General features: G+C 57.5%; 9 protein-coding genes across 9 annotated transcripts; 5 read left to right on the top strand and 4 right to left on the bottom strand.

The window, feature by feature from the left end:
• Window positions 1–418: 418 nt before the first annotated feature.
• On the top strand, window positions 419–1,063 carry ISF_06838 (glutathione S-transferase; the record flags this gene model as incomplete). Its single annotated transcript, XM_018850442.1, has 1 exon — window positions 419–1,063. One exon carries the CDS (start codon window positions 419–421, stop codon window positions 1,061–1,063), a length of 645 nt encoding a protein of 214 aa, XP_018702482.1.
• Window positions 1,064–1,673: 610 nt separating this feature from the next.
• ISF_06837 (hypothetical protein) lies at window positions 1,674–3,819 on the top strand (the record flags this gene model as incomplete). Its single annotated transcript, XM_018850441.1, has 2 exons — window positions 1,674–2,111; window positions 2,164–3,819. 2 exons carry the CDS (start codon window positions 1,674–1,676, stop codon window positions 3,817–3,819), a joined length of 2,094 nt encoding a protein of 697 aa, XP_018702481.1.
• Window positions 3,820–4,247: 428 nt separating this feature from the next.
• On the bottom strand, window positions 4,248–6,382 carry ISF_06836 (Protein-arginine deiminase; the record flags this gene model as incomplete). Its single annotated transcript, XM_018850440.1, has 2 exons — window positions 4,248–6,280; window positions 6,346–6,382. 2 exons carry the CDS (start codon window positions 6,380–6,382, stop codon window positions 4,248–4,250), a joined length of 2,070 nt encoding a protein of 689 aa, XP_018702480.1.
• Window positions 6,383–8,730: 2,348 nt separating this feature from the next.
• ISF_06835 (Ribosomal protein S21) lies at window positions 8,731–9,348 on the bottom strand (the record flags this gene model as incomplete). Its single annotated transcript, XM_018850439.1, has 1 exon — window positions 8,731–9,348. One exon carries the CDS (start codon window positions 9,346–9,348, stop codon window positions 8,731–8,733), a length of 618 nt encoding a protein of 205 aa, XP_018702479.1.
• Window positions 9,349–9,983: 635 nt separating this feature from the next.
• On the top strand, window positions 9,984–12,200 carry ISF_06834 (Splicing factor PWI; the record flags this gene model as incomplete). Its single annotated transcript, XM_018850438.1, has 4 exons — window positions 9,984–10,023; window positions 10,073–11,538; window positions 11,579–11,968; window positions 12,108–12,200. 4 exons carry the CDS (start codon window positions 9,984–9,986, stop codon window positions 12,198–12,200), a joined length of 1,989 nt encoding a protein of 662 aa, XP_018702478.1.
• A 420-nt stretch (window positions 12,201–12,620) lies between these two features.
• ISF_06833 (RmlC-like jelly roll fold protein) lies at window positions 12,621–13,121 on the bottom strand (the record flags this gene model as incomplete). Its single annotated transcript, XM_018850437.1, has 1 exon — window positions 12,621–13,121. One exon carries the CDS (start codon window positions 13,119–13,121, stop codon window positions 12,621–12,623), a length of 501 nt encoding a protein of 166 aa, XP_018702477.1.
• Window positions 13,122–15,322: 2,201 nt separating this feature from the next.
• On the top strand, window positions 15,323–16,477 carry ISF_06832 (integral membrane protein; the record flags this gene model as incomplete). The annotated part of the gene is made up of 2 exons (XM_018850436.1): window positions 15,323–15,721; window positions 15,809–16,477. 2 exons carry the CDS (start codon window positions 15,323–15,325, stop codon window positions 16,475–16,477), a joined length of 1,068 nt encoding a protein of 355 aa, XP_018702476.1.
• A 520-nt stretch (window positions 16,478–16,997) lies between these two features.
• ISF_06831 (cupin superfamily protein) lies at window positions 16,998–17,645 on the bottom strand (the record flags this gene model as incomplete). Its single annotated transcript, XM_018850435.1, has 2 exons — window positions 16,998–17,080; window positions 17,165–17,645. The coding sequence occupies 2 exons, from the start codon at window positions 17,643–17,645 to the stop codon at window positions 16,998–17,000; spliced, it is 564 nt and encodes a 187-aa protein (XP_018702475.1).
• Window positions 17,646–19,934: 2,289 nt separating this feature from the next.
• ISF_06830 (hypothetical protein) lies at window positions 19,935–20,534 on the top strand (the record flags this gene model as incomplete). Its single annotated transcript, XM_018850434.1, has 1 exon — window positions 19,935–20,534. One exon carries the CDS (start codon window positions 19,935–19,937, stop codon window positions 20,532–20,534), a length of 600 nt encoding a protein of 199 aa, XP_018702474.1.
• Between the last annotated feature and the right edge of the window lie 453 nt (window positions 20,535–20,987).

Genomic DNA, 20,987 nt, shown 5'->3' with positions numbered 1-20,987 from the left:
TGTCTTGTTAGCGTGTCGTGAATTGAGGTGACTGACGCCATGTAAGTTGTTGAGTGGCCGTATAAGTCGACGGGGAGCTTGGTTCAGCTGGCAAGCCACAACGCTTTTGCGGCAGACCAAATGCCTGAACAGGCTCAGCTCAACGCCTCAACGCCCCGAAATTGATGGTTAACACGTCTCCAGCCAGATTCAACACTGGTAGCGTGAACTCGCCGTGAACTCTGCAGTTAGCGCCCATCTCCACAGACCCGGTCATTGGGCTGACGGGCGAGTACATATATGGCAGTCCCCGAATGAAAGGTCTAGCTATCTCATCCCAGCTTCCCCCTCCTCCGACGTTTTCACTTTTCTTTCCATCGATTTGTTAAAACAAAAGCAACGGAATAAAACAAAATAAAAAACTCCCTCTTCCACCACAATGTCTCTCATCAAGTTCTACCGCGCCGACTACTCCACCGCCGGCATCACCGACGCCGTCCTCCGCGAGCTCGAAGCCGCCGCCGGCCACCCCCTCGCCGAGCGCATCGACGTCGCCCTGCGCACCGGCACCCGCGACCCCTCCTTCCTCGCCGTCAACCCCAACGGCTTCGTCCCCGCCCTCGTCCTCCCCGACGGGGAACCCCTCTGGGAATCCGTCGCCATCACCGCCTACCTGGGCGAGACGCACGGCGTGGCGGCCGGGTTGTGGCCGGCGGCGACGGAGGTGGTGAGGCGCGCGCAGGCGCTCAAGTGGATCGCGTGGTCCAACGTGAACCTGCCGCTGCACGCGCGCGCGATCGGACGGGTGCTGCACGGGGAGAAGGAGGCGGAGGAGGGCGTGCAGAGGGTGAGGGAGGCGGATGCGGAAAAGGCAAAGGGGGAGTTGAGGACGCTGTTGGCGGTGCTGGATGGGGGGTTGGAGGGGAGGGAGTACCTGTTGAAGGAGGGGTATTCGTTGGCGGATACGCATATTTGGGCGTTTATGAGCTACGTCAAGATGTTGGGGGTGGATTGGGAGAGTTTGGGCAACTTGAAGGCGTGGGTGGACAGGGTGGGTGCGCGGGAGCAGCTCAAGGGTCTGTGAGAAGTTGGATATGGTAAAATGGTTTGCATGTTGGAGTTCTTGCCGTCGGGAACTGAATACTGCGATTGATGAGTAGATTGGCTTCGCATATGTATGTCTCGCAGTTGTCTTCAGACCACACCGCAAGATGGATGGGCCCTATGAAATGACTTTCAAACTTGCTGGAAGAATTCCAACACAATCAGATTGTTAACAGTCGGATCTGTTCTACAGAGTAAAGCATGAAACTAAAAATACAATAGGTGGTGCTATGGTATGCGAGTCACGCTGTCATACATTGTACCTGATCTATACATGGCCGACATTGTCGCACGGGCGAAATACAGCTGTGTCTGTACCTTGGCCTAGAGCTGTTATTTGCAATTAGATGAGGAAAAATATATATTTCAACTTTTCTAAATGTTTCTATTCTATTTTTACGCGGCTCCTTTAACCCGTAGTCTTTTCTTGCTATTCTGGTGGCAATTAACTGCGCCCGCCTATTAATTTGGTTGTTGCATGTCAACACGAATTAATGCCCCACGATCGCGAACCCCCTGCCTCTCTGTCCTCAGCTCCTGCTCCTGCTTCACCGACCAGCAAACAAACGCCCTTCTTCCCAACATTCCGCATGCATGCCTCCCCGTCGAAACGCCGCCCGATCAACACTCCCACGCCCATGGCCGCCGCTGCTCAGCACAGTCGCACGCGCTCCGATCGCGTCGGCGGTTCTGCTGCCGCGCCGGCTGCGGCCCCGGCCTCGCGACGACCGCTCTCGATGCACGGCCGACCACCACCACCATCACCATCACCCGCAACAGCCTCGACCCCAACGACGCCGGCCGCCAAGGCATCGGCTGCCGTAGCCCCCAGCCACCACCCATCTCCGATCCCCGCGTTCCTGACCAACCTGCGACTGCTCGACCTCGACCTGCGCCACGACTGGCCCGGCATCACGCCCGCCACGTTTGCCGGCACGACGCCGCAGAACCACAAGCGACGCGTGCAGGCCGTCGAGTGGGCCCTCTACCGCCTCTTTGAGATTTGGGACCCAGAGGATACGGCATCTGTACGTTGTTCACTTCCTCGACAAGGAGGGTGGGTGTTGCTGACCGTGTAAGAAACTCAAACCACACTTCCCCGCGGTCGACCAGCTGCAGTCCGTCAGTCTGCGCGCCGCGCTCCTCCGCGGCCTCGAAAACGCAAAGAAGAGTGGCGCGCTCGGCCGGGACGCCCTGATTCGAAAGACGATGCTCGACGACTGCAAGGGCGAGCGGCTCGAGGAGGTGCTGGCCGCCTTCTCCGCGACGGTGCTGCGCAGCACCCTAGCCGCTCGAGGACCGTACCGCCCGCTGGCCGTGAAGCTCGCCATAGACGACGACGGCCATGACGACGACGGTCACCTCTTGCGGCCGCTCGTCCTCGCGCACCGCGCGTCCCTGCGACGATCCCTGGACAGGCGACGGGAGGCCGCGGCCAGGTACCGCGACTTTGGCGACCTGCTGGCCATGAAGGAGCGGGGTCTTGCCCGCCGCGACGAGGTCCTCCGCGCGAGGCCGGCGCCCGCGGTGTCGCAGGACACCTGCCGGAGGGTGCGGCAGACGGTGAGGGACAACTGGTCCGGGAACGAGGCGTGGCTGGACGCGCTGCTCGCGGGCGACGCGAGGGGGCAGACGGGGGCGCTCCTGGGCGCGCCGTACGATAGGGTGTGGCGAAGCGTGCAGCAGGGACGGCTCGCGGAGATCGAGGACGACGCGCGCGGCGGCCTGCTCCGGCAGCTCGACGACCGCGTGGAGGCACAGCGGCAGCGCCTGGCACGGTGGGATGAGTTGCGTCGGGACATGGTAGGCGGCGGCAGCAGGAGAAACAATCAGCAACCGGCCTCGTCGCCATTGAAGCGGAGAGCGGCGGCGGTGGCGAAGCCGGCTCAGAAGGGCATCGATTTACGATTCAACGCACATGTCGACTTGCATGTTGGCGCCGCTGGCGTGACGCGGCCGACCTACAGCGACGAGGAGCCACTTCACCAACACTACGCGACCATCATGGACGAGCTCGATCAGGAACTCACGGACATCAAGACTAGCAGTTTCGAGGACGCCGTGCAGCGGCTGAATAACATTCGCGCGCAGTATGGCGGTGGCCGCGCGGACGTCTCGGCGCACCTCTCCAGTGATCCCATCTCCGAGCTCAGCGACCTCGATGAGGACGAGGATGTGCCCGACGACTATGCGCCGTACCGCCATCATCCCCACCAGCACAGCGCGGCCAACGCAGTGCCGCCCCGACCGGTCAGCATGTACGCGGCCGACCGCCGGACCGGCTACTCGGAAGATGACGGCTACTCGTCCGCCTCCACGTCGCACGCCGGCACCCTCCGCGCCACCACCACCGACTGGGATGCCTCCTCGGCCTCCTCGCCGCCCACCAGCGGGTTTTTCGACGACGCCCAGTCCCCGACCAAGTCTAAGCGGCACACGCTGTCCCTCGCGGAGCGCACGCGCATGTCCATGGCGCGCCGCTCGATGCAGCGGCTGCGAGACGAGGAGCCCGAGCCGGAGCCGCTACCTGTGCGCACCAGGGCGCCACCGGAGGATGAAGAGGAGGAGGAGGAAGCGGGGGGGCTCGATTTGGTGAGCAGGACGCGCATGAGCATGGCGGGGTTCGAGAGAGCGCAGCAGAGGGCGAGGTCGGATAGGCAGCGTGAGATGCGCAGGGAGATGAAGCGTGCGAGGGCGCTGCCGCCTCGTCGGGAGGGCAGCCAGTGGGAGGACTGAGGTGGAAGCTTGCATTTGGCGAACTGTGCATCGTTGTGTGTGATGTGGCCGGTGTGAGGGGGGATTGGACTACCTGCGAGAAAGAGGGGTGGTGAAGGAGATTAAGGAAAAGTATAGCCTGTTTGAAACTGTAATGATGACGACGACTTCACATCTCTTACTCCCTGTTCGCAGAACGACGCGTGCATACCCTTGACTGTCCAGGTTCTCACAGCAACATATCACCATCCACCAAAGCAACCGCCGTAGTATTACTTTAGTGGTGTGCAGATTTATCATCACGTTCGGCCTTCCGCTCCACGGGTTGAACAAGAGTATATTTTAGCAGTTTCCAAGTATGTTCTAGAATACAATATCTGCAACGAGAGCCAAGTTCTCGATCCATCTACCCTACAGCCTGGCCTCCCCGAGACCCTTGTAACAAAAGCCTACCACCACTGGGCAGTCGTCTTGCGAATCGTGTTGGAGCCGCAGTGCACCTCGCCGCCATTGGTATGGTGCGTGTGCCAGTCGTCCATGTAGTGGACGGTGTAGTTGGCCTTTGCGTAGGCCGCCGTGACGGCCGCCGCCAAGACATCCTTGCCGCCGATGACGGGCCCCCAGGGGTTCGGCGCCACGTACTCCTTGTCTGAGAGGACGACGCCGTTGATGCAACCGGGATACATGGCGCTTACCTGCATGACGGCGCTTCCGTCCTGGCGCCGGATGATGCTGCCGGGCTTGACGCCGGCCGCTTCTCGAATGTTGGCGTAGGGCTTCAGGTTGCCATAGTGCTTGCGGCTGCCGCCCTGTCCCGGCTTTCTCGGAGACGGCGCGTAACCAGGAGTCTTCTGCGGCTTCTGTGGCGATGCCGACGAGGTGGTGGAGGGCCCGGTGTTGTTCGATGGCCCGCATGCCCATGGTTCGGGATGGAAGAGAGCGGGGACGCGGATAATCTCGGCGTCAGTGACGCCCGTCTCGCGCTTGAGTATGGCAATGTTGGTCTTGATGCTCTCGTCGCAGTACTTTTGAATGTCCGTTATGTTGACCATCTTCAGCAAGTCGTCGATGGTGCTCGTGGGCACGCATGTCGCCGGCGCGTCGCCCGGCACCACGGGGCGGGACACGGCACGAACCTTGCCGTGTCCCTGCTTCTGCGCCTGCTGAAGGATAGCCAATCCGGCGAGGGCGTCATCGACCATCATAACCCAGCCGCGCTTGTTCTTGGCGGGCAGGAACTGCACGAACTCGTCCACGTGCCCGACTTTCAGCCAGGTGGTGTCCATCTCGATGGGCGCCTGCACTTCCTGGGCGTTGAGAAATTTGACCATATGGGGCTTCTCCTTGTTTTGAGAACCCATAATCGTGCGCCCCGCGGGATACGACTTGCCGTTCAGGGTGTACGGAGGGACCGTCTCTAGGTTGCCGGTGGAATCGGTGGTAAAGCCGTGCCAGGGCTGCTGGACCGCACCCATGCTGTCGGACCGCATATTGCGGAAAATCCAGCGATGGGCCTGTCTTCTGTCGTGCTGCGCAGAAGCAACCATGATCCGGAGCACTATTGGTCCGGTCGGTCCCGGCATGGTAGTGTAGCCCGGCTCAAAGAAGTCTTGAGCCCAGGTGTCTGTCGTATTGACCAACACAAACTGCCCCTTGACGCCTGCCTTCTTGGAGATTTTCTCAAGGTCGTCGACAAACCTCTTCTGCATGTCAGACTCCGGTTTCTGCACGCTAGAATCCGGCGGTAGTATTCCCGAGTACCAGGACGAAACAACCTGTTCAGTAAGCTGGGCATGGTGATGAGTTAGGACAGGAGCAACTCGCATGGCTACACTGTCCTTGGCTTCCTTGCCCTGGTCCTTGACCGAAAATTGCAACGTGGCTCTACCATCCCATTCCACGGTGCGAACCTCGCGAGCGTCGACGCCGAGGCTCAGTCCCTTGCGCAGCTGATCTGCTTTAAAGGTGTAGTTGGATGCGATGTAGGTCCAATTGGATCCCTCCTTGAGGAAGACGCGCACCTTGGAGGCAGCAGTCTGGTTGATAACCACAACAGACCCCGTTGCCGAATTACCGAGAGTAGGGATCGGAGCAGTTAAAACGGGCGCCAAATACTTGGGATTGCGCTGGATGTTGTCGCTTGCATCGTTGCAAGAATTGAAGTTCGGATAGCCCTCAGAGGGGTTGTAATTCTCTTGGCCCCCATTGTCGCCGCCGCCACACTCGTCGTCATCTTCGCCATCCTCGTCGCCGTCGCCTTCGGCACCAGGCGGGAGAGGAGGCGCATCAGAAGGGTCTTCAGCAGCAATTTGCGACGCGCAGCGGCGGTTCGAGTCCCCAATGTTGGCCAGGAAGAGGGCACCGGACTTCTCAGTCCAGGTGTTCTTTCCAGCGACGTCGTTTCCTCCAATGTCTACCTTGCCATCGCGGTTGGAGTCTGCAAATATCTTTGCCTCAAGAGCCTGGCTTGCGCCAAGGAGGCCTGCATGTATACACTCGTTAGCGCTCACGCAACCGCATATGATATGTACTCAGCAGCGGCCATACCTAGAGTAAGAGCGGCTGCGCTTCCAAGATACCTCATGATGTATCGTGAAGCAGAGGTAGAAGGCGGGAGAATAAAAATGAAATATCAGTCAAATAATAAGCGAATGAAAGTCGGACAAGATCAGGACCGCTTCGATGAGCCGAGCAGTCGAAGATGCTTCTATCCATCTGGCTTTGAGGAGCGAATGGGCATATTTATAACTTTTAACTAGATGCCTGGATTCAGCCAGTACTCGAGGTCTATTGCTGGACACTCATCTCTGCCAAGATGGCAATGGTTGCATTGCCAGAATGCAACCAACTACTTGTCCGGGCCACGCGTCCTGCTCAGCCGAGAAACGCACTTGGCTTCGCGATGAGCCTCCGTTTAGTGGGTGTTGGCCGCCTCGTGGCTGCGATTGGGTTGAGTTAAGCTTGATGATCTTTTAGGCAGGTGCCCGGTGATTGAGGCAAAAGCTCATGCCGATCGCCCAAAGACAAGCTATGAAGCGGGGGATCCGGCATATAGCTCCATTTTGCCCCCCTCGTGAAGCATGGACGATGTGAAATTTCCTTCCCGAATGCGTTTCGAAGACGGCGAGTCATTCTTCAGATCGGGTGACTGTGGGCTGCTAATCTAGACTGTGGCGGAGGAAGGGGGCGGCGCAGAGAGAAGGAGCGATGGGGGCGTTAATACAAGCTGCCGGCAATGCCTCGAAGATCAGCTGGCAGCCAGCCTGCAAGGAATATGGGGAGGGTTTCCTGGGCATTAGCCATGGCAGAGCAAGGTTGGCTTGTTGGTATCTCCGAAACCTGCAGTTGTTGCAGACTCAGTTCGGCCATGTACGGTGGAGGGACACAAGTCAAAGCTCTCGCCGTTCGGTTCGGTAAGGCCAAAGAGATTACGAAACTATACACAAATTGACAAATCCGGAGGGCCAAGGTAATTATGTCCCGACAGTATTTCTTGGGGGTGCTTAAATCGCTGTGAATTGGAGCTTGTTCCCCGTCGCTGTGATCGGGCAAGTCGGTTCGCCGACTCGCGTCGTCCGGTCCTCCGTAGTAAACTACCAGACTAATTAGCTTGGCAGCTTGGCAATTGAATCGAGTTAGTCGCTACGGAGTACAGCCGACTCGGAGCGCACTCCTCACAAGGCTTAGCACCCGGATAGGTCTTGGATTGCGCGTGTTCTCGCCACGCCAAGACCTTTGCGAGTCGACTACCTGCCGAGTGACGAGCAAGAAATGAGAAGATTCATGTATACGAAGTAGAATAACCCTCGTTGCAGATCCTTGTGATTCTTCAGAGGACCGCCGTGCGATTCCATCTTGACGATCTCGGGTAATTACCGCAGACACTTAGTTACTGCTCCCGTCGGACTGCGTCTCGGAAGGCGGCCGGATCTCGTCGGCGATCAAAATTATGCCTTTTGATACTGCGAATCTCAGTAGTTCTTGGGCAAGTTAATGCGCGACAAGAGCAATGCTTCCGAGCGCTACAGTGTCCCGTATCTTAATCTCTAAACAAGAAGGCTGCCTCAATTCAGTGTGCCCTAATGACACTCGATGCACTCTACTGGAGTAGTAAACCGCTGTTTAGCTGATACGTGCAATATCATCATCTGCATGCTTCGTCTACCTGCTAATCAAAACTATACAAGAAGGGGGAGGCAGTCCAGCCATGACGAAGCTGTCAGGCTGAACACCCGGTTGGTTGACAAGAGACAATCAGCAAGCAGTATTCGACACGCAATCACACCGGACGTTGGGGCAAAAATGTTAACAATGGGTAATTGTTTTTGCACTGCCTCTTCTCTCGTCCTATTTTGGAACACTGCCATCCTTGATTTGATTTTGTTTAGCGTCCAGTGTTGCTGCTCCGGGGCTGTGTTGGCTTGGACAATAACGGCAGTTGTTCGTCGATGTCTGTGCCACAACATGTTGACATGCGCCTAGCAAAACGTGACGTGTCGATGACAAAAACTTCGATTTTTTTCGGAGCGCAGATAATAACGTCATTCATGCAAATGCGCGTACAGTTTGGTCTCAGTATTCGCTGTTGGCGGATGCGCATGCTCTGCCTGGTTTGTGGCAGGGATTTGGCTTGGCCTCCGTTTCGAAGAAGTAATGAATAGTTCTCTATCATTACAACCATGCACCGCGTAATGCTTGGACTTGCTATGCACGGACTGCGGAAATGTCTCCATTGAACCAAGTCTACTTACCCCATTCGCGATACCGTGCTCTTCAGATTCACAAGTCTGACAGCCAAAACCATTCAAGTTATGACCCAGTTGCATCCTGGAAATTTGTGTATTCTTATAATAGTATATCATACAGTGATTGAGACATTCCCCAATCCTTGGTTTAGTGTTACATCGCTGCCCTGTGGTCTCCGACCATTCCCTACCAGCCCTGCTTTCGCAGCTCGTGCACGCGAGCGTACGCCGCGCAGAAACCGTCCCTGAAGCGCGACCGCCAGCGCTCGCTCGCCAGCCGCTTGCGCTTCAGGCCTGGCCGCTCGTGCGCCTTCTGCGAGTGGTACTTGGTCTTGATGTGCTGGTGCTTAACCAGGCGCCCCAGCATCGCGAGCGCGCTGCGGACCGTCGGCGCCGAGTTGGGCCCCGGCTGCGCGGCACGCACGAAGATGGTGCGGCCCGTCGTCGCCGCCGCACGCACCCGCGGCCGCGTCAGGGGGTCCTCCTGCTGTAGAGAGCGCCCGTAGTCGGCCGCCTTGGTCGACAGGATCGACGTCACGTCGAGCTCGAACGGCAGCGCCTTGCTGGTCGCCGAGTATGGGTGGGCGGGCGCGTCGGTGGAGGGGGAGGATTTGGCGACGACGTCGGAGGCGGACTTGGGAGGAGGAGGAGGAGGCGGCGGCGTTGTCATGGTGGTAGCGGTGGATTGGACGTCGGGCTTGGTGGGTGTCGGAGCGGCGGTTTCTTGCGGTTTCGGCTGAATGCCGCCGATGAGGGGATTCACGCGCGGCGCGGGCTTAGGTGCGCGACGATCGGCGAGGTTCATGGCGGTTGTGGTGAAGCATCGCGCGACCGGACGCTGGGTGGCTATCCGGCACAGCATCGAGCTGCTGTGACGAATTGAGGCAGCCCTGTTGAGGGTATTAGTACTGGAGCATTAAGGCAATACAATTGATGCAAAGTTAAGGAAATTGACCGTACATTTCGATCCGAGCCAAGCGGTAGGCAATGCTGTCCAAATAGATTGATGCTGGTCGAGCCGTAGCTAGGAGGTCGACGCTGGTCGAAAACTGAGTTGGCTGCTCGAGCGGAAAAAATATTGATGCGGCGCTGCCAAAAGCTCATCTTGTGGACGGTGGGACCAATCAACGCCGCGCCGCAAACTTGGAGCTCCATCCATCTTTAATCTTTAACTCTGCATCGCGCCAGGCAACTTCTTGGTACAGCCAAAATATTTTCCATCTCCTTCATTTTTCCTGCTACCGCATAATTACAGTCGAACGAGCCAAGCTGGGAGTTTCGCCGCAGTCGAAATCGCGTTGAGCATCACGCGACATGTCCTACAACCAATATGGAGGCAAGTCGCCCACTTCACTGGTGCGAATGCCTAGCTAACAGGTTGCAGGTAATCCATACGGCGCGCCACCTGGATATGGAGGCTACGGCAATGCTCCCCCAGGCATGGGTGCTCCTCCAGGCATGGGTGCTCCACCAGGATTGAGTAGGTGATGATGCTATCTGCAATCGAAGTGAATGCTGACGTCTGACAGGCGCTCCTCCTCCTGGTGTCCCAGCCCGCCCAAACATGCCACCGGGCATGCAACAAGCGAACGCGCCACCAGCAGCTCGTGGTGCACCGGTCTCTTTCCAACCCCCGAACCTACCTAACATCAATTTCAGCGCCCCCGTGATCCGACTCGGCACGACAGGACCTGCCTCCGGAAACGAACGCAACGACGGACCCAGACAAGGCGGCCGCCCGGGGCTTGGCATGGACAGAGGCCAGGACCAAGGGCGATCGTCGAATCGCGATGCAGTGCAAGCTCTGATTCCCGCAACGGCCGAAGAGAAACTGCGCACGATCTTCATACACCAGATTCCAGAAGGCGTGGGCAGTGATGGCGTTCAGAAAATTCTCAGCGCCGTGGGGCGGCTAAGGAGATGGGAGGCGCTCGACAGCGTAATGGATGATCACAAGGGTGCCAAGTTTGGCTTTGCGCTGTTCGAGGATGTTGAGTCCCTGCACAACGCCGCGCGCCTACTGGCCGAGGAGGAGGTCCAGGTGCCCAAAGCAAAGCAGCCCATTGCAAAGGAACAGCCCAAGGACGATACGTTCGAAGGCATCGAAACGGTCAAGTTACAAACTTCGCTGGACGCCAGCTCGGTCAATTACCTAGAGGCGTTTCGCAAGGAGGAAGAGGAAGCCGATGCGGGGGAGGCGCACGCCCGCTCGCAGCTCAAACAGGCTCTACGTGATTTATTCTACCCACTCTCGGCGCCAACATCTGAACGCGTGGAGACCCGCGTGGAAAGCTCTGGAAACGAAGAAGTAGTAGAGGTTGTCAATATTGGCATGGCACAGGAGGACGAGCTGTCGGACATCCCCGCCGAGATCCGTGAAGTCGTGCTCAAAGAGATCGCGGCCTTCCGTGAGCGCAGCAATCAGCATGACTTGGAACGTCTACGCGGGGAGGAAGAGTTTGAAGAGCAAGAGAGACGACGCAATGGAGCATCCAGAGCCGCACCCCACGATGGCTCGAACGGCACCCCCCTCGGCCCGCGCGGCGCACCCTCCGGCCCCCGAGCGCAGAACGGAACGACTGGTGGCGGCCCCTCGTCCACTTTTGTCAACGGCGGCGTGGAGAATGGCGGCATTACCTACGAAGACGACGACGACGGCATGGACGCCAGCGACGACGAGCTCGACCGGCGACGGCTCAAGGAGGAGCAGGCCGAGGCAGACAAGGCGTATGCCGAGGCGGAGCGGCGGTGGTCGAACCGCGAGCGCTCGCGACAGGCGGCGCTGGAGCGGGAGCGCAACCGCGAAAAGGACGGCGCGGCGGTGCGCCAGCAGCGCGCCGCCGCCCGCCTCGCGCAGGACAAGGAGTGGGACGACGAACGCGAGGCAGCCCGCAAGTCCCACCCGTATTACCGCGACCGCGCGGCGTGGGCGCGCAAGCGCGCCGCCGATCGCGCCGACGAGGACGCCAGGGATGACGCGGACCTCGCCGCAGCCGTTCAAGCTGTCCCTCGGCGCCGCGGCCCAACGCGCCCAGGCCGGAGCCGCCCAGCGGCGCGCGCGCCGCACCGTCGCCGAGGTCGAGGGCCTCCTGGACGACGAGGAGGAGCAGGCCGGCACGCGCCGCATCCGACCGCTCGTGCCCATCGAGCACACCGCCGGCGGCGCCGGCATGACGGAGGAGGAAGTGTCGGAGGCGGTGCGCGCGCTGGCGCAGGAGATCCCCTCGGACAGGGACGGCCTGTGGCGGTGGTCGGTGCAGTGGGACCACATGGACGACGGCGTCATCGCGGACCGCCTCCGGCCGTTCGTGGAGCGCAAGATCGTCGAGTACCTCGGCGTGCAGGAGGAGATGCTCGTCGAGGCGGTGGAGGAGCACCTGCGGAAGCACGGGACGGCGGCTGCTCTGGTCGAAGAGCTGGAAGGGGTAAGTTCTCTCTTCTTTCACCCGTCATTCCACCCAATTTTTACCACCTTGGCAAGATCTCTTTCTCTGTCGCCATGACTTGCGTCTAACCCCCCCCCGCTTGCGTCGCGGCTGACACGCATACTAACACATTTGATAGGCACTGGACGACGAGGCGGAGGACCTGGTCAAGAAACTGTGGCGCATGGTCATCTTCTTCACGGAATCAGAAAAGAGGGGGCTGCCGGCGTAAGCAGGATGATGCGCTTTACTGCCGCGTGCATGGAGGGGATGATGGAAGCAGAGAGCACGTTTTCGGAGTCTGGGACATTGGTTGGTGGATTTACTTCAATCCACACGGATACTATTTATTCCTTGCTTCATCTTTCTGTAAAGTATTCAAAAAGCTACAAATGGCGAACGGTTTCGGGTTATGGTCACGTTGCTGGACTTTGAATGTGGACTGAACATGTCGTGTTATTTGTGGTGTTAGAGTAAGCTGAACATGGAGTCTATTCAGTGACCTGTAAAGGCTTGCTCCGCCTCGCGTCGCCTTCTGTTGTAGGGACAACCAGGCGCGTAAGTCATACTATTCGTTTTTTGCATCGTGATTCATATCTTGATTTCATCGTTTCATCGCTCGTCTCATAGCACCAGAATACTCCGTTTTCTTTTACTTGCTCTCGCCGCGGGGCTCCCAGCCCCGCTTTGCCATCTCAAAGCCCTCAAACTCGAAGCCAGGAGCGACAGAGCAGCCGACGAGGGTCCAGTCGCCGAGGCTCTGCGCATGCTGCCACTCGCCACGCTCGACAATGACCTGGGGTCGCTGGCCGGCCAAAATGTCCGCGCCGAGAACGGCGTCTCGGACGGGGGCGCCGTCGTCCCAGGAGAGCGAGAGGCGGAGCGGGGCGCCGGCGTAGTAGTGCCAGACCTCGACGGCGTCGAGAACGCGGTGCCAGTGGGAGATGCCCTCGGCGCCCTCGAGAAGATAGTAAATGTAGGTGCTGGCGGCGCGAGGCGCCTTGCCGGGGGCGTCATCCGCTGAGGTGGCTGTATGGGGGGCCACGGCGGCGGTGTCGCGGTAGGTTTCAACAAAGTAGCCCTTTTCAGGGTGGGGGGTCAGGTTGAGGGCGGCGATGATGTCCTTGGCGGTGCGGGAATTGGCGGCGGCCATGATGGGCGATCGATCTATAGGCTGATATGGAGTGTTTTGTTTGGGTTGATCTTGGAGGAGGAGAAAAGTTCACAAGCGCTGACTTGCGTGTTTCGTGTTACCTGGTTGCTGATGAGGGGAAAGCGGTGGAAGCTTGGTGCTTATGGCTCGGCGCTTGGCTGGCTATTCAGAAGAGGGGAGAAATGGCGTCGAAACGGTTGGGACGGACGGGTCTGGAACTAAAAACTCGGCAGGAACTACCTATGTACTAAAGTGGCATCAGTAAGCTAAGTCATAGTGAGGTATTCATAAGGCAGGCTCTCGGGACGATTCGCGTTCGGCTGGTGGCATAAAAAAGGTAGTGGGTGTCAGCGGTTTGTGTCTTCTGTTGTGTGTTGTTTGCTTATTACATAGCTTGCTTGACAGGAACTTTTTTTAGGCGGCATTGCTGATCCATGATGACCAGGGGGTGGTGTCGATCGGCATTGGTGGGGGCAGTTTTGCGCCACTGTCTGTTGGCATTGGCGAGGCTGTTCATGCCAAGGGTCTTTTTGAGAGTCAAGGTGTACTGTACGGACTAGGTAGTCTAAATTGGAACGGTGGACGAGTGAACTTTGGATGCCGTGGGGTGATTTGATAATGTGACAAGATGGAGTGGGATGGATCGTGATAGGTTGGGCGGTTTGCATTGCTGAGTGTGATATGGAGGAGGTGATGGAGGAGGGGAGAGATTTTGCTGGTGGCGGCGTATTTGCTGACCACCAAGTGGGCGAAGGGAGGAGGAAGGAGGGGGAGGGGTGATATTGTCAAGGCTGATAATTATGTGTGCATTGAGTCGGCAGACGAGACAAATAGAATGGCAAAGAGTTTGATGATTCATTTCTTCTACTTCGTACTGAGAAATAATTAACAACCTGGGGTGCTACTATTCGTCGTGTTTGGTGATGCCATCATGGGCCTCTTCAGGTGACCGGCGGGCAAGCCCACTAAACCCACCAAAGCCAAGTGCGGGCGGCCTGGGGGCCAGGGACCAGGGGGGCCTTCGGTGGGAATTTGCAGGGGCAGATTGGCAGAGGCTGGCAGGGGTCTGGCGCTAGAAAGGTCCGATAGCTGCAGGTAATAATGAGCGAATGGCCAACTTCCGAGCTTGCATCTTGTTAACAGAAAAGACTCCTAAACTAAGAATAGCCTGGTTGGATGTTGGTGTGTTGCACGGAAAAGAAATAAAATTACCTGCCTACCAAGCTGCAATGGATGGCGCCGCACATATCAGCTCATGAGCCGCGAATGCAGGCCGGAGGAGTTGCTGCCGTGTTGGTACCTTGGTACGGATACTGGACCAGTTATCGCCTCAGCCCAGGTACTATACCCCTTGACGCAATGTAAAAATAACTCTATTTACAGGAAAGGAGGAGGCAAAAGACAGAGACAATTGTTGCAGAAACAGAAACAGCAACAGAAGCCCTTTTCTTCCGACACAGCGTGAGTTGTCTCAGTCAGTATCCGTAGGTAGCGCTGTAACTTGTCCCCCGCCGCATCGTATCAGGCAGTTCTTTCAGCCCACCATAGCGACCACACCAAGTCGGTACGCGGATCGGAAGACGGCCGGACAGGCGGACAAGGTCAGCTAAATATTTTGCGCCGAGACAAGCCTCTCTGCCTTGGTTCTCGAAAGGTCGAAAGGTGAGGTAGCATGGGCTTACCAAGTGTAACCTACCGGAAGGTATAGCTTGATACGCTTACACCTTAACTTTTCCCACCTTTTTTGCTCCATCTCATCATTCCTCTCACTCACCCACTTTCCCACTTTGGTCGGCCCTCCCTCCTTGCCTCCTCCTTACGCCTCTCCCTCTGCGGCTATCTGGAATAAAAACGCCTGCCGTCCCGCGCCGCCCTCACTAACGTGGCCGCTTTTTTTCTTCCTCACCTCTCCGATCTTTCCATCTCTTCAACAACAGCCCGCATTGTGTCCCATCTTCATCGTTTTGCGTTCGTTTGCAAATACCCTTCGTTTGGTGGAAAGATGTAGCCAGGGCTACCCCTCCCTCGACTAAGCAAACCATCACCAGCTCATCACATCACGCAAACGCACGCACCAACCCGTGCCGGCAGCAACATCTGTCTGCGCCCGCACCTCGACCAAGAGCCAGCCAGCCAGCCAGCCTCATTCTTTCAGTCTCACCTCTCGACGCAGCCAGCAAACAGCTGGCTTGCTGCCCACCATGGACGACATCAAACAGGACCTTCCCACCTCCATGATCATGGCCGCCTTCATTGGCATCGCCTGGTACATTGGCATCGAAATCAACGCCTCCCTCTTCCTCCTCTTCAAGCGCCGTCGCGGCCTCTATTTTTGGTCCTGCGCCCTCACCTCATGGGGCGTGATCCTCCAACCCGTCTTCATCATCCTCGCCGACTTTTCCGTATGGAGGGATGCCGTTCCCTCCATCACTATGATCTACCTCACCTGGTTCATCATGGTCATTCCCCAGAGCTGGGTCCTCTATTCCCGTCTCCACCTACTCATGCACACCGACGCCATCCTCCGCATCATCAAGTACGTCTTGATCTTTAACTCGATCGTTTTTTCCATACCCACCATGGTCATTGGAACTGTCGCTGTAAGTGTTCATTGCCCTTCCTTGCCCTCCAATTCGGCGTTCACAGCTTGCCTGTCACACCTCGGCATACGCTTACACTCTCCCTAGCAAGCTACTACCATCAACCCCCACCTCACGTCCTTCAACCTGGTCTGGGATCGCGTCCAGCTCGTCGTCTTTTTCGTCCAAGAAACCGCCCTCAGCATTCTCTACATCTTCCAAACCCGCAAGTACCTCAAGGGCCGCGCCCCCCTCCGCCAGCGCGCCTGGTCCACGCCCTCTACCGTCCATGCTGGGGGCACTTCCTACCGCCAGACCTCCCAGGAAAGCGCCATCCTGTGGCAGCTTATCTGGGCCAACACCCTCATCATCGCCCTCGACATCACCCTACTCGGCATCCAGTGCGCCGACCTCTTCCACCTCCAGGGCGCCTTCAAGCCCTGCGTTTACGGCGTCAAGCTCAAGCTCGAGTTCGTCATCCTCAACCGTCTCATCAACACTGTCCGCCAGCCCACGAGCGACGTCTTTTACTCGGGCAGCGGCGGCCCTGGGGGTGCTTTGGGCCCGGGCAGCGGCGATCGAAACCCCGCCGGCGCACTCGGTAGTAACGGCAGCCACGGAAGCTCCCACCTGCGCGGGAGCAGCCTCTGGCAGAAGACGGAACCTGGCGAGGACACATCCGGCGTTCAGCTGGTCCAGAGCCCTAGCCGGACTGCCGGGCGCGACAACAGCGTAGGCAGCGAGGATCCCATCTATCACCGAGCCGAGGCCGTCTGACCTGCTGAATAAGAGGGCCAATCTTTTCCTTTTTCATATTTGTTATGTTTCGATTTACTCAAGCGGCATAGTGCCACACATTCAATCGGGACTGAATGGGATGAGCGATGGAGTTTGGGCTTGATTTTGGAGTTTATGATGGATGCCTCACGATACCATTTTCTATTTTTGCTTTGGATTAATTTTTCCTCTCTTGCCCTGTCACTTTTATAACTCTACGTGTGCACCGAACATATTGAAGCGCACTTAACGGCCATCTATTCTATGTTCAACGACATTTGCATAATACACAATTGCACCACCAAAAACGGGCCCATCCAATCCACCCCTCTGCTAAGCACTCAGTGACGTCACGCATCTCTATGCACCAGCTTCATGAGGGCATGTTTTATGCAACCAAGATGTTGCACATCAGGCGCGAGATGTGTTTGCCCCCTTGCATAGTCATGAATCGTTATATGTACGGTTGTTCTATTTATGCATCATGTCTATCATGCGCATTGCATGAAATCGGCTCATGTTAACGCCGGCACGATGTTGCGCCCTTTGGCTGCCACCCGGGCGGCGCGAGGTCGTAGCCGTCCGTGCTGAACGCGGGAGCAACTGTGCACATCCATTGTTAGCTGCTTATGCCTCCTGGCATGGCCAATTATAGAGACAGAGGGCCCGAGAAAGATGATGACTTACCCGTCGTGCCCACCAGGGTCCAGTTACCGTGCGAGCGCGCGCTCTGCCACTGGTCCTTGAGGATCACCACCTGTGGGCTCTCGCCCGCAAAGATGTCCTGCCCCAGCAGGTGCCTCTCGACCGGCTTGCCGTCGTCCCACGACAGCGAGAGCGTCAGCGGCGCGCCGGCGTACCAGTGCCACACCTCGGCGGCGTCGACGCGGTGCCAGACCGAGTCGCCGGCGGAGCCTTCAAGCAGGTAGTAGATGAGCGTCGAGGCGGAGCGGTTGCTGCCACCGCAGGCCTTCTCCGGGTCGATGAACGTCTGCGCGTAGTAGCCCTTTTCCGGGTTCGAGGTGAGGTTGAGCTGGGCGACGATTTCCTGCGCGGACCGCCGGCTCATGGGGGTGCGGTGGTTCTGTTGCGCGTCGGGGGAGGAGGACACGGCTGCGGCGGTCGCGGTCGTGGCCAGGGCGGCCGCCAGGAGGGCGAAGAGCTGCATCGCGGGTGTGCTTTGCGGGTTCTTGTGTTGCGTAGGGTCCAATTTTGGGTGAGACTGTGCGCTTGAGGGCTGTCGCAAGGTAAACGGACAATCTTGGTATACTCCGCTTCATTGTGCCATCCGAGGAGGGGGATCCCAACGGTCTTTGTAGGATTTGGTCGTCCGTCTGTTCCCCCCTCGCACCCAGGTTCCACCGTGCGCAACGCCGCGCAAAAAGGGACAAAAAGAAACGGAAGGGCCAGCACGCACGGGGCGAGCGGGCGGGCGTGACCAGCCGGGTTGGTGGCGGCGCCCTTTCCGCTGGTTTCCTTTGTTGCACGACTTGGCACCCGCCCGCGGATCGAATAAGGACTAGAGGGCCGGTGGATGCGCGGGCGTATGAACTATCTTTTTCATTTGTTTTTTTTTCTTTTCATGGATTTCTAATCATTGTCATGCAGCTTTCCCGAACGTTTTGTTTTCGTTCTTTTCAGCTTCCAGATGCCCAAATACGAATAAGCTGCATGTCGAACTTGGGCCTCACAAACCCCAGCTTAGTCCGTGTCCCAAAGACAAGCGGAGGGCGCGGAAAATTATGACGACGGGGAACATCAGATGGGACTGAGACTTTAGGTAAAGTTGGGTGAGGCAAGGGCGCTCGCTCCCTACCAATGGCGAGGCTGGCGCAGAATTGGTGCCCATGCCGTTAATTGCGTTGTTAATTCCCGTTATGACTGGAAATTGCCCGAGTGAGGGATTCATAAAAGCCGAGCCCCCCCCCGGCCGCGCAACAAGCCAAATCCTCTTTCAAGCTCCATCCAAACTCCACTAGCATCCCGCGCGACCCAAGGTTCGTCGATCGAAGCGCCAATTCGTGCTAGTTAGTGCTGAGTCCAAGAAGAGGGACCCAACAAATGATGTGAGGAGGGCGCATTTCAATTAACATGGAGCTGTTGGGGCCTAGTGGCGCAGTTGTTGTCGGTTGAGTAGACGGTCGGTGATGAGACGACGCCGCCGCTTCCGCCAGGTCGGTTCATGACTAGGGACAACCAATTTGGCAAAAAACGGGCAACTAGCGCAAGTTGCCAAGGCAAAGGACAAAAACGGGCTCATCGATGTTCTCGGGGATATCAGGTCGGTACGCGTAGTGCACCGTCCGTCTGTTTGTTTGTACTCGTATCAGGCTCGGGCCGCCGCATGGTGCAACTGAGCGTCCAGCGGGTCATTCATCAACAACTGCGAGGCTGGGACATGGTCCTAACAAACTAAGAATGTATGCGCAAGTATGCGAAATGTGCCGTTGAAGACAGGTGCACCACCGTCGGGCGAATTGGTTAAACGAGCGTGCTTGATGGTTGCGGTGCGGTGCGTTACTTGCCGATGTAAGTCGTCAGCTGCCCCATGGCTCATTGGCTATGCATGGTTGTGTGGTTCGATCGCGGAGCGATATATTCGATAGCGTCCTCAAGCAATTCTAGAATACTGCCATGCAGCCCGTGGTTTGGAGTGTAGTCCAAGCAATGCAGTACTACTATAGCTAGAGAAGCAAGCCTTGCATCAGCTCAATATAGATTGAAAGCCCGGGCCACCGCCACGTCCAGCCAAGCAACGACTATTCGGGTATGCACCTGACACTTCATGGTCATCGTTTGCGGATATATTCTCTCCCCCTCTTCTTCTTTCAGCCTTCTTCTTTCAGCTTGGAGCGTGGCTGCAGTGGTCTAACTGTAAGTGAGAAACGGTTGACAACAGCGTTGGGAGCTTCCGTCCTTTGTTGGCTGAAAACTGATGGCCGACATGACGGTTGAGAAGGGGCCATGTGCCGTCTTTTCTTCAGGGAGCACTGGTAAGGGGCAGTCTGAATTCAATTTTTTTGACACTGCGAGGAGGCATCGCAAGATGGTGTCGAGGGAAGTTCGGATGACGGAGGCAGGATGGAGGCGTTGGCAGCCTCAAACAGACAGTGTGGCGCACCTGGCAGCTGTGGCGGAATCATGCATCCAGCTTGGCAATGCAGCTTCGCAGATACCACTAGATGAAACTAAATGGCCATGGCTCTGCCGACATTCTGGAAAACTGAAGAGAAGACGCCACTGATTCCATGACCCAGTCTAGAACGCTGGTGATGCATGAGAGATCCTTCCCTGCGTATTGACAGCATGTGTGGCCTGCTCTATCAGGCAGCAAGGTAAACCCTCAAACTGCAGCGCCCGCGCTTGGCAAACACCCCTGTTCGCAAAACATACTTTTTGGGTAACTCTCACCTGGCGCCGATCACATTACCCGTCCTTCCTCCCACCAACATTCTCGATGTCTTCCTCTGGCATCCCTCGTCCACCTCCCCCTCCACGGCGAACGAGCGCACCGCCCGTCGTCGACAATCGCCCAGCGCCACCGTCGCCGCCCTCTGTCGCCGCCTCCGGGCCGCCCGAGGCCCTGCTCCTCGAACTGCTCGTCGCCAACGGCCACCCCTTCAAGGACCACTGGTCCTACTTCCTCCGCTCGCGGGAGCACCCGGACGTTGGCGTTGTCGTGCACGCGACCGGCGACGTGGCCAACGGCTTCCGCCTTGAGGCTAAGCGCTGCTTCAACCTGGGCGAGCCCGAGAACCAGCCCACCAAGCGCATCCCGCTGCAGTGGCTGGAAGGGAGGTTCTTCGACGAGCAGGGAATGATGAGCGGAGGCGTGTCCAAGTTTGATGAGGCTCCGGTCGGCGCGTGGGAGGAGAGCGTGCACAAGATCAGGGCCCCGGGGAAGACCCTGAACACCGTGGGGGACGGGGCGAGCAAGGGAAGAAAGGTGATGCAGAAGAACTGCCAGTGGTGGATTGTTCAATCTGCAGCTCAACTTGTTGCCGATGGCATGCTTTCGCCAGAGGTTGCAGCATATCTCCGGGTCACTGCGCAATAATGCCGCTGTCGTTGCCCTTCCTTCCCTCTCTCTTCCCTATCGCTTTTGCTTTTGATCGCTAGGCCGTTGCTGTATAATGTGACGAACGACTGAATCATATTCCTGGCGCGGCACAACAATGGGAAGCCGGTCAAGTCTATGACATTAATTCAGATTACTGACTTTGACCTTGCAGCTTCAGGCATGAGAAACTATACTGATCATCTTCACGTGGAAACAACCCGCGCTTGGAAGTGGTTGTCGACGATGTACACCTATTGTGTGAACATCTGGAGCTTTGGCGCCAGAATAGGTCTCCAGGGTAAGAGTTCTCAAAGACCCTTGACTACTCGGACTTTTCGTAGTTGGCGAATAAGATGCCAGAGCCAAGCCAGTTCGGTACCGGCGCCATTTTGTCACGCAGATAAAATGCGAATGTTGAAGTACCACTCACCCCGCGTATGCCGGAGTGTA

This window comes from Cordyceps fumosorosea (assembly GCF_001636725.1).
Source record: "Cordyceps fumosorosea ARSEF 2679 chromosome Unknown scaffold_18, whole genome shotgun sequence".
NCBI lineage: Eukaryota > Fungi > Ascomycota > Sordariomycetes > Hypocreales > Cordycipitaceae > Cordyceps > Cordyceps fumosorosea.
The sequence above is the reverse complement of the archived record's forward strand: the minus strand, read 5'-3'. Positions and strand labels throughout refer to the sequence as shown.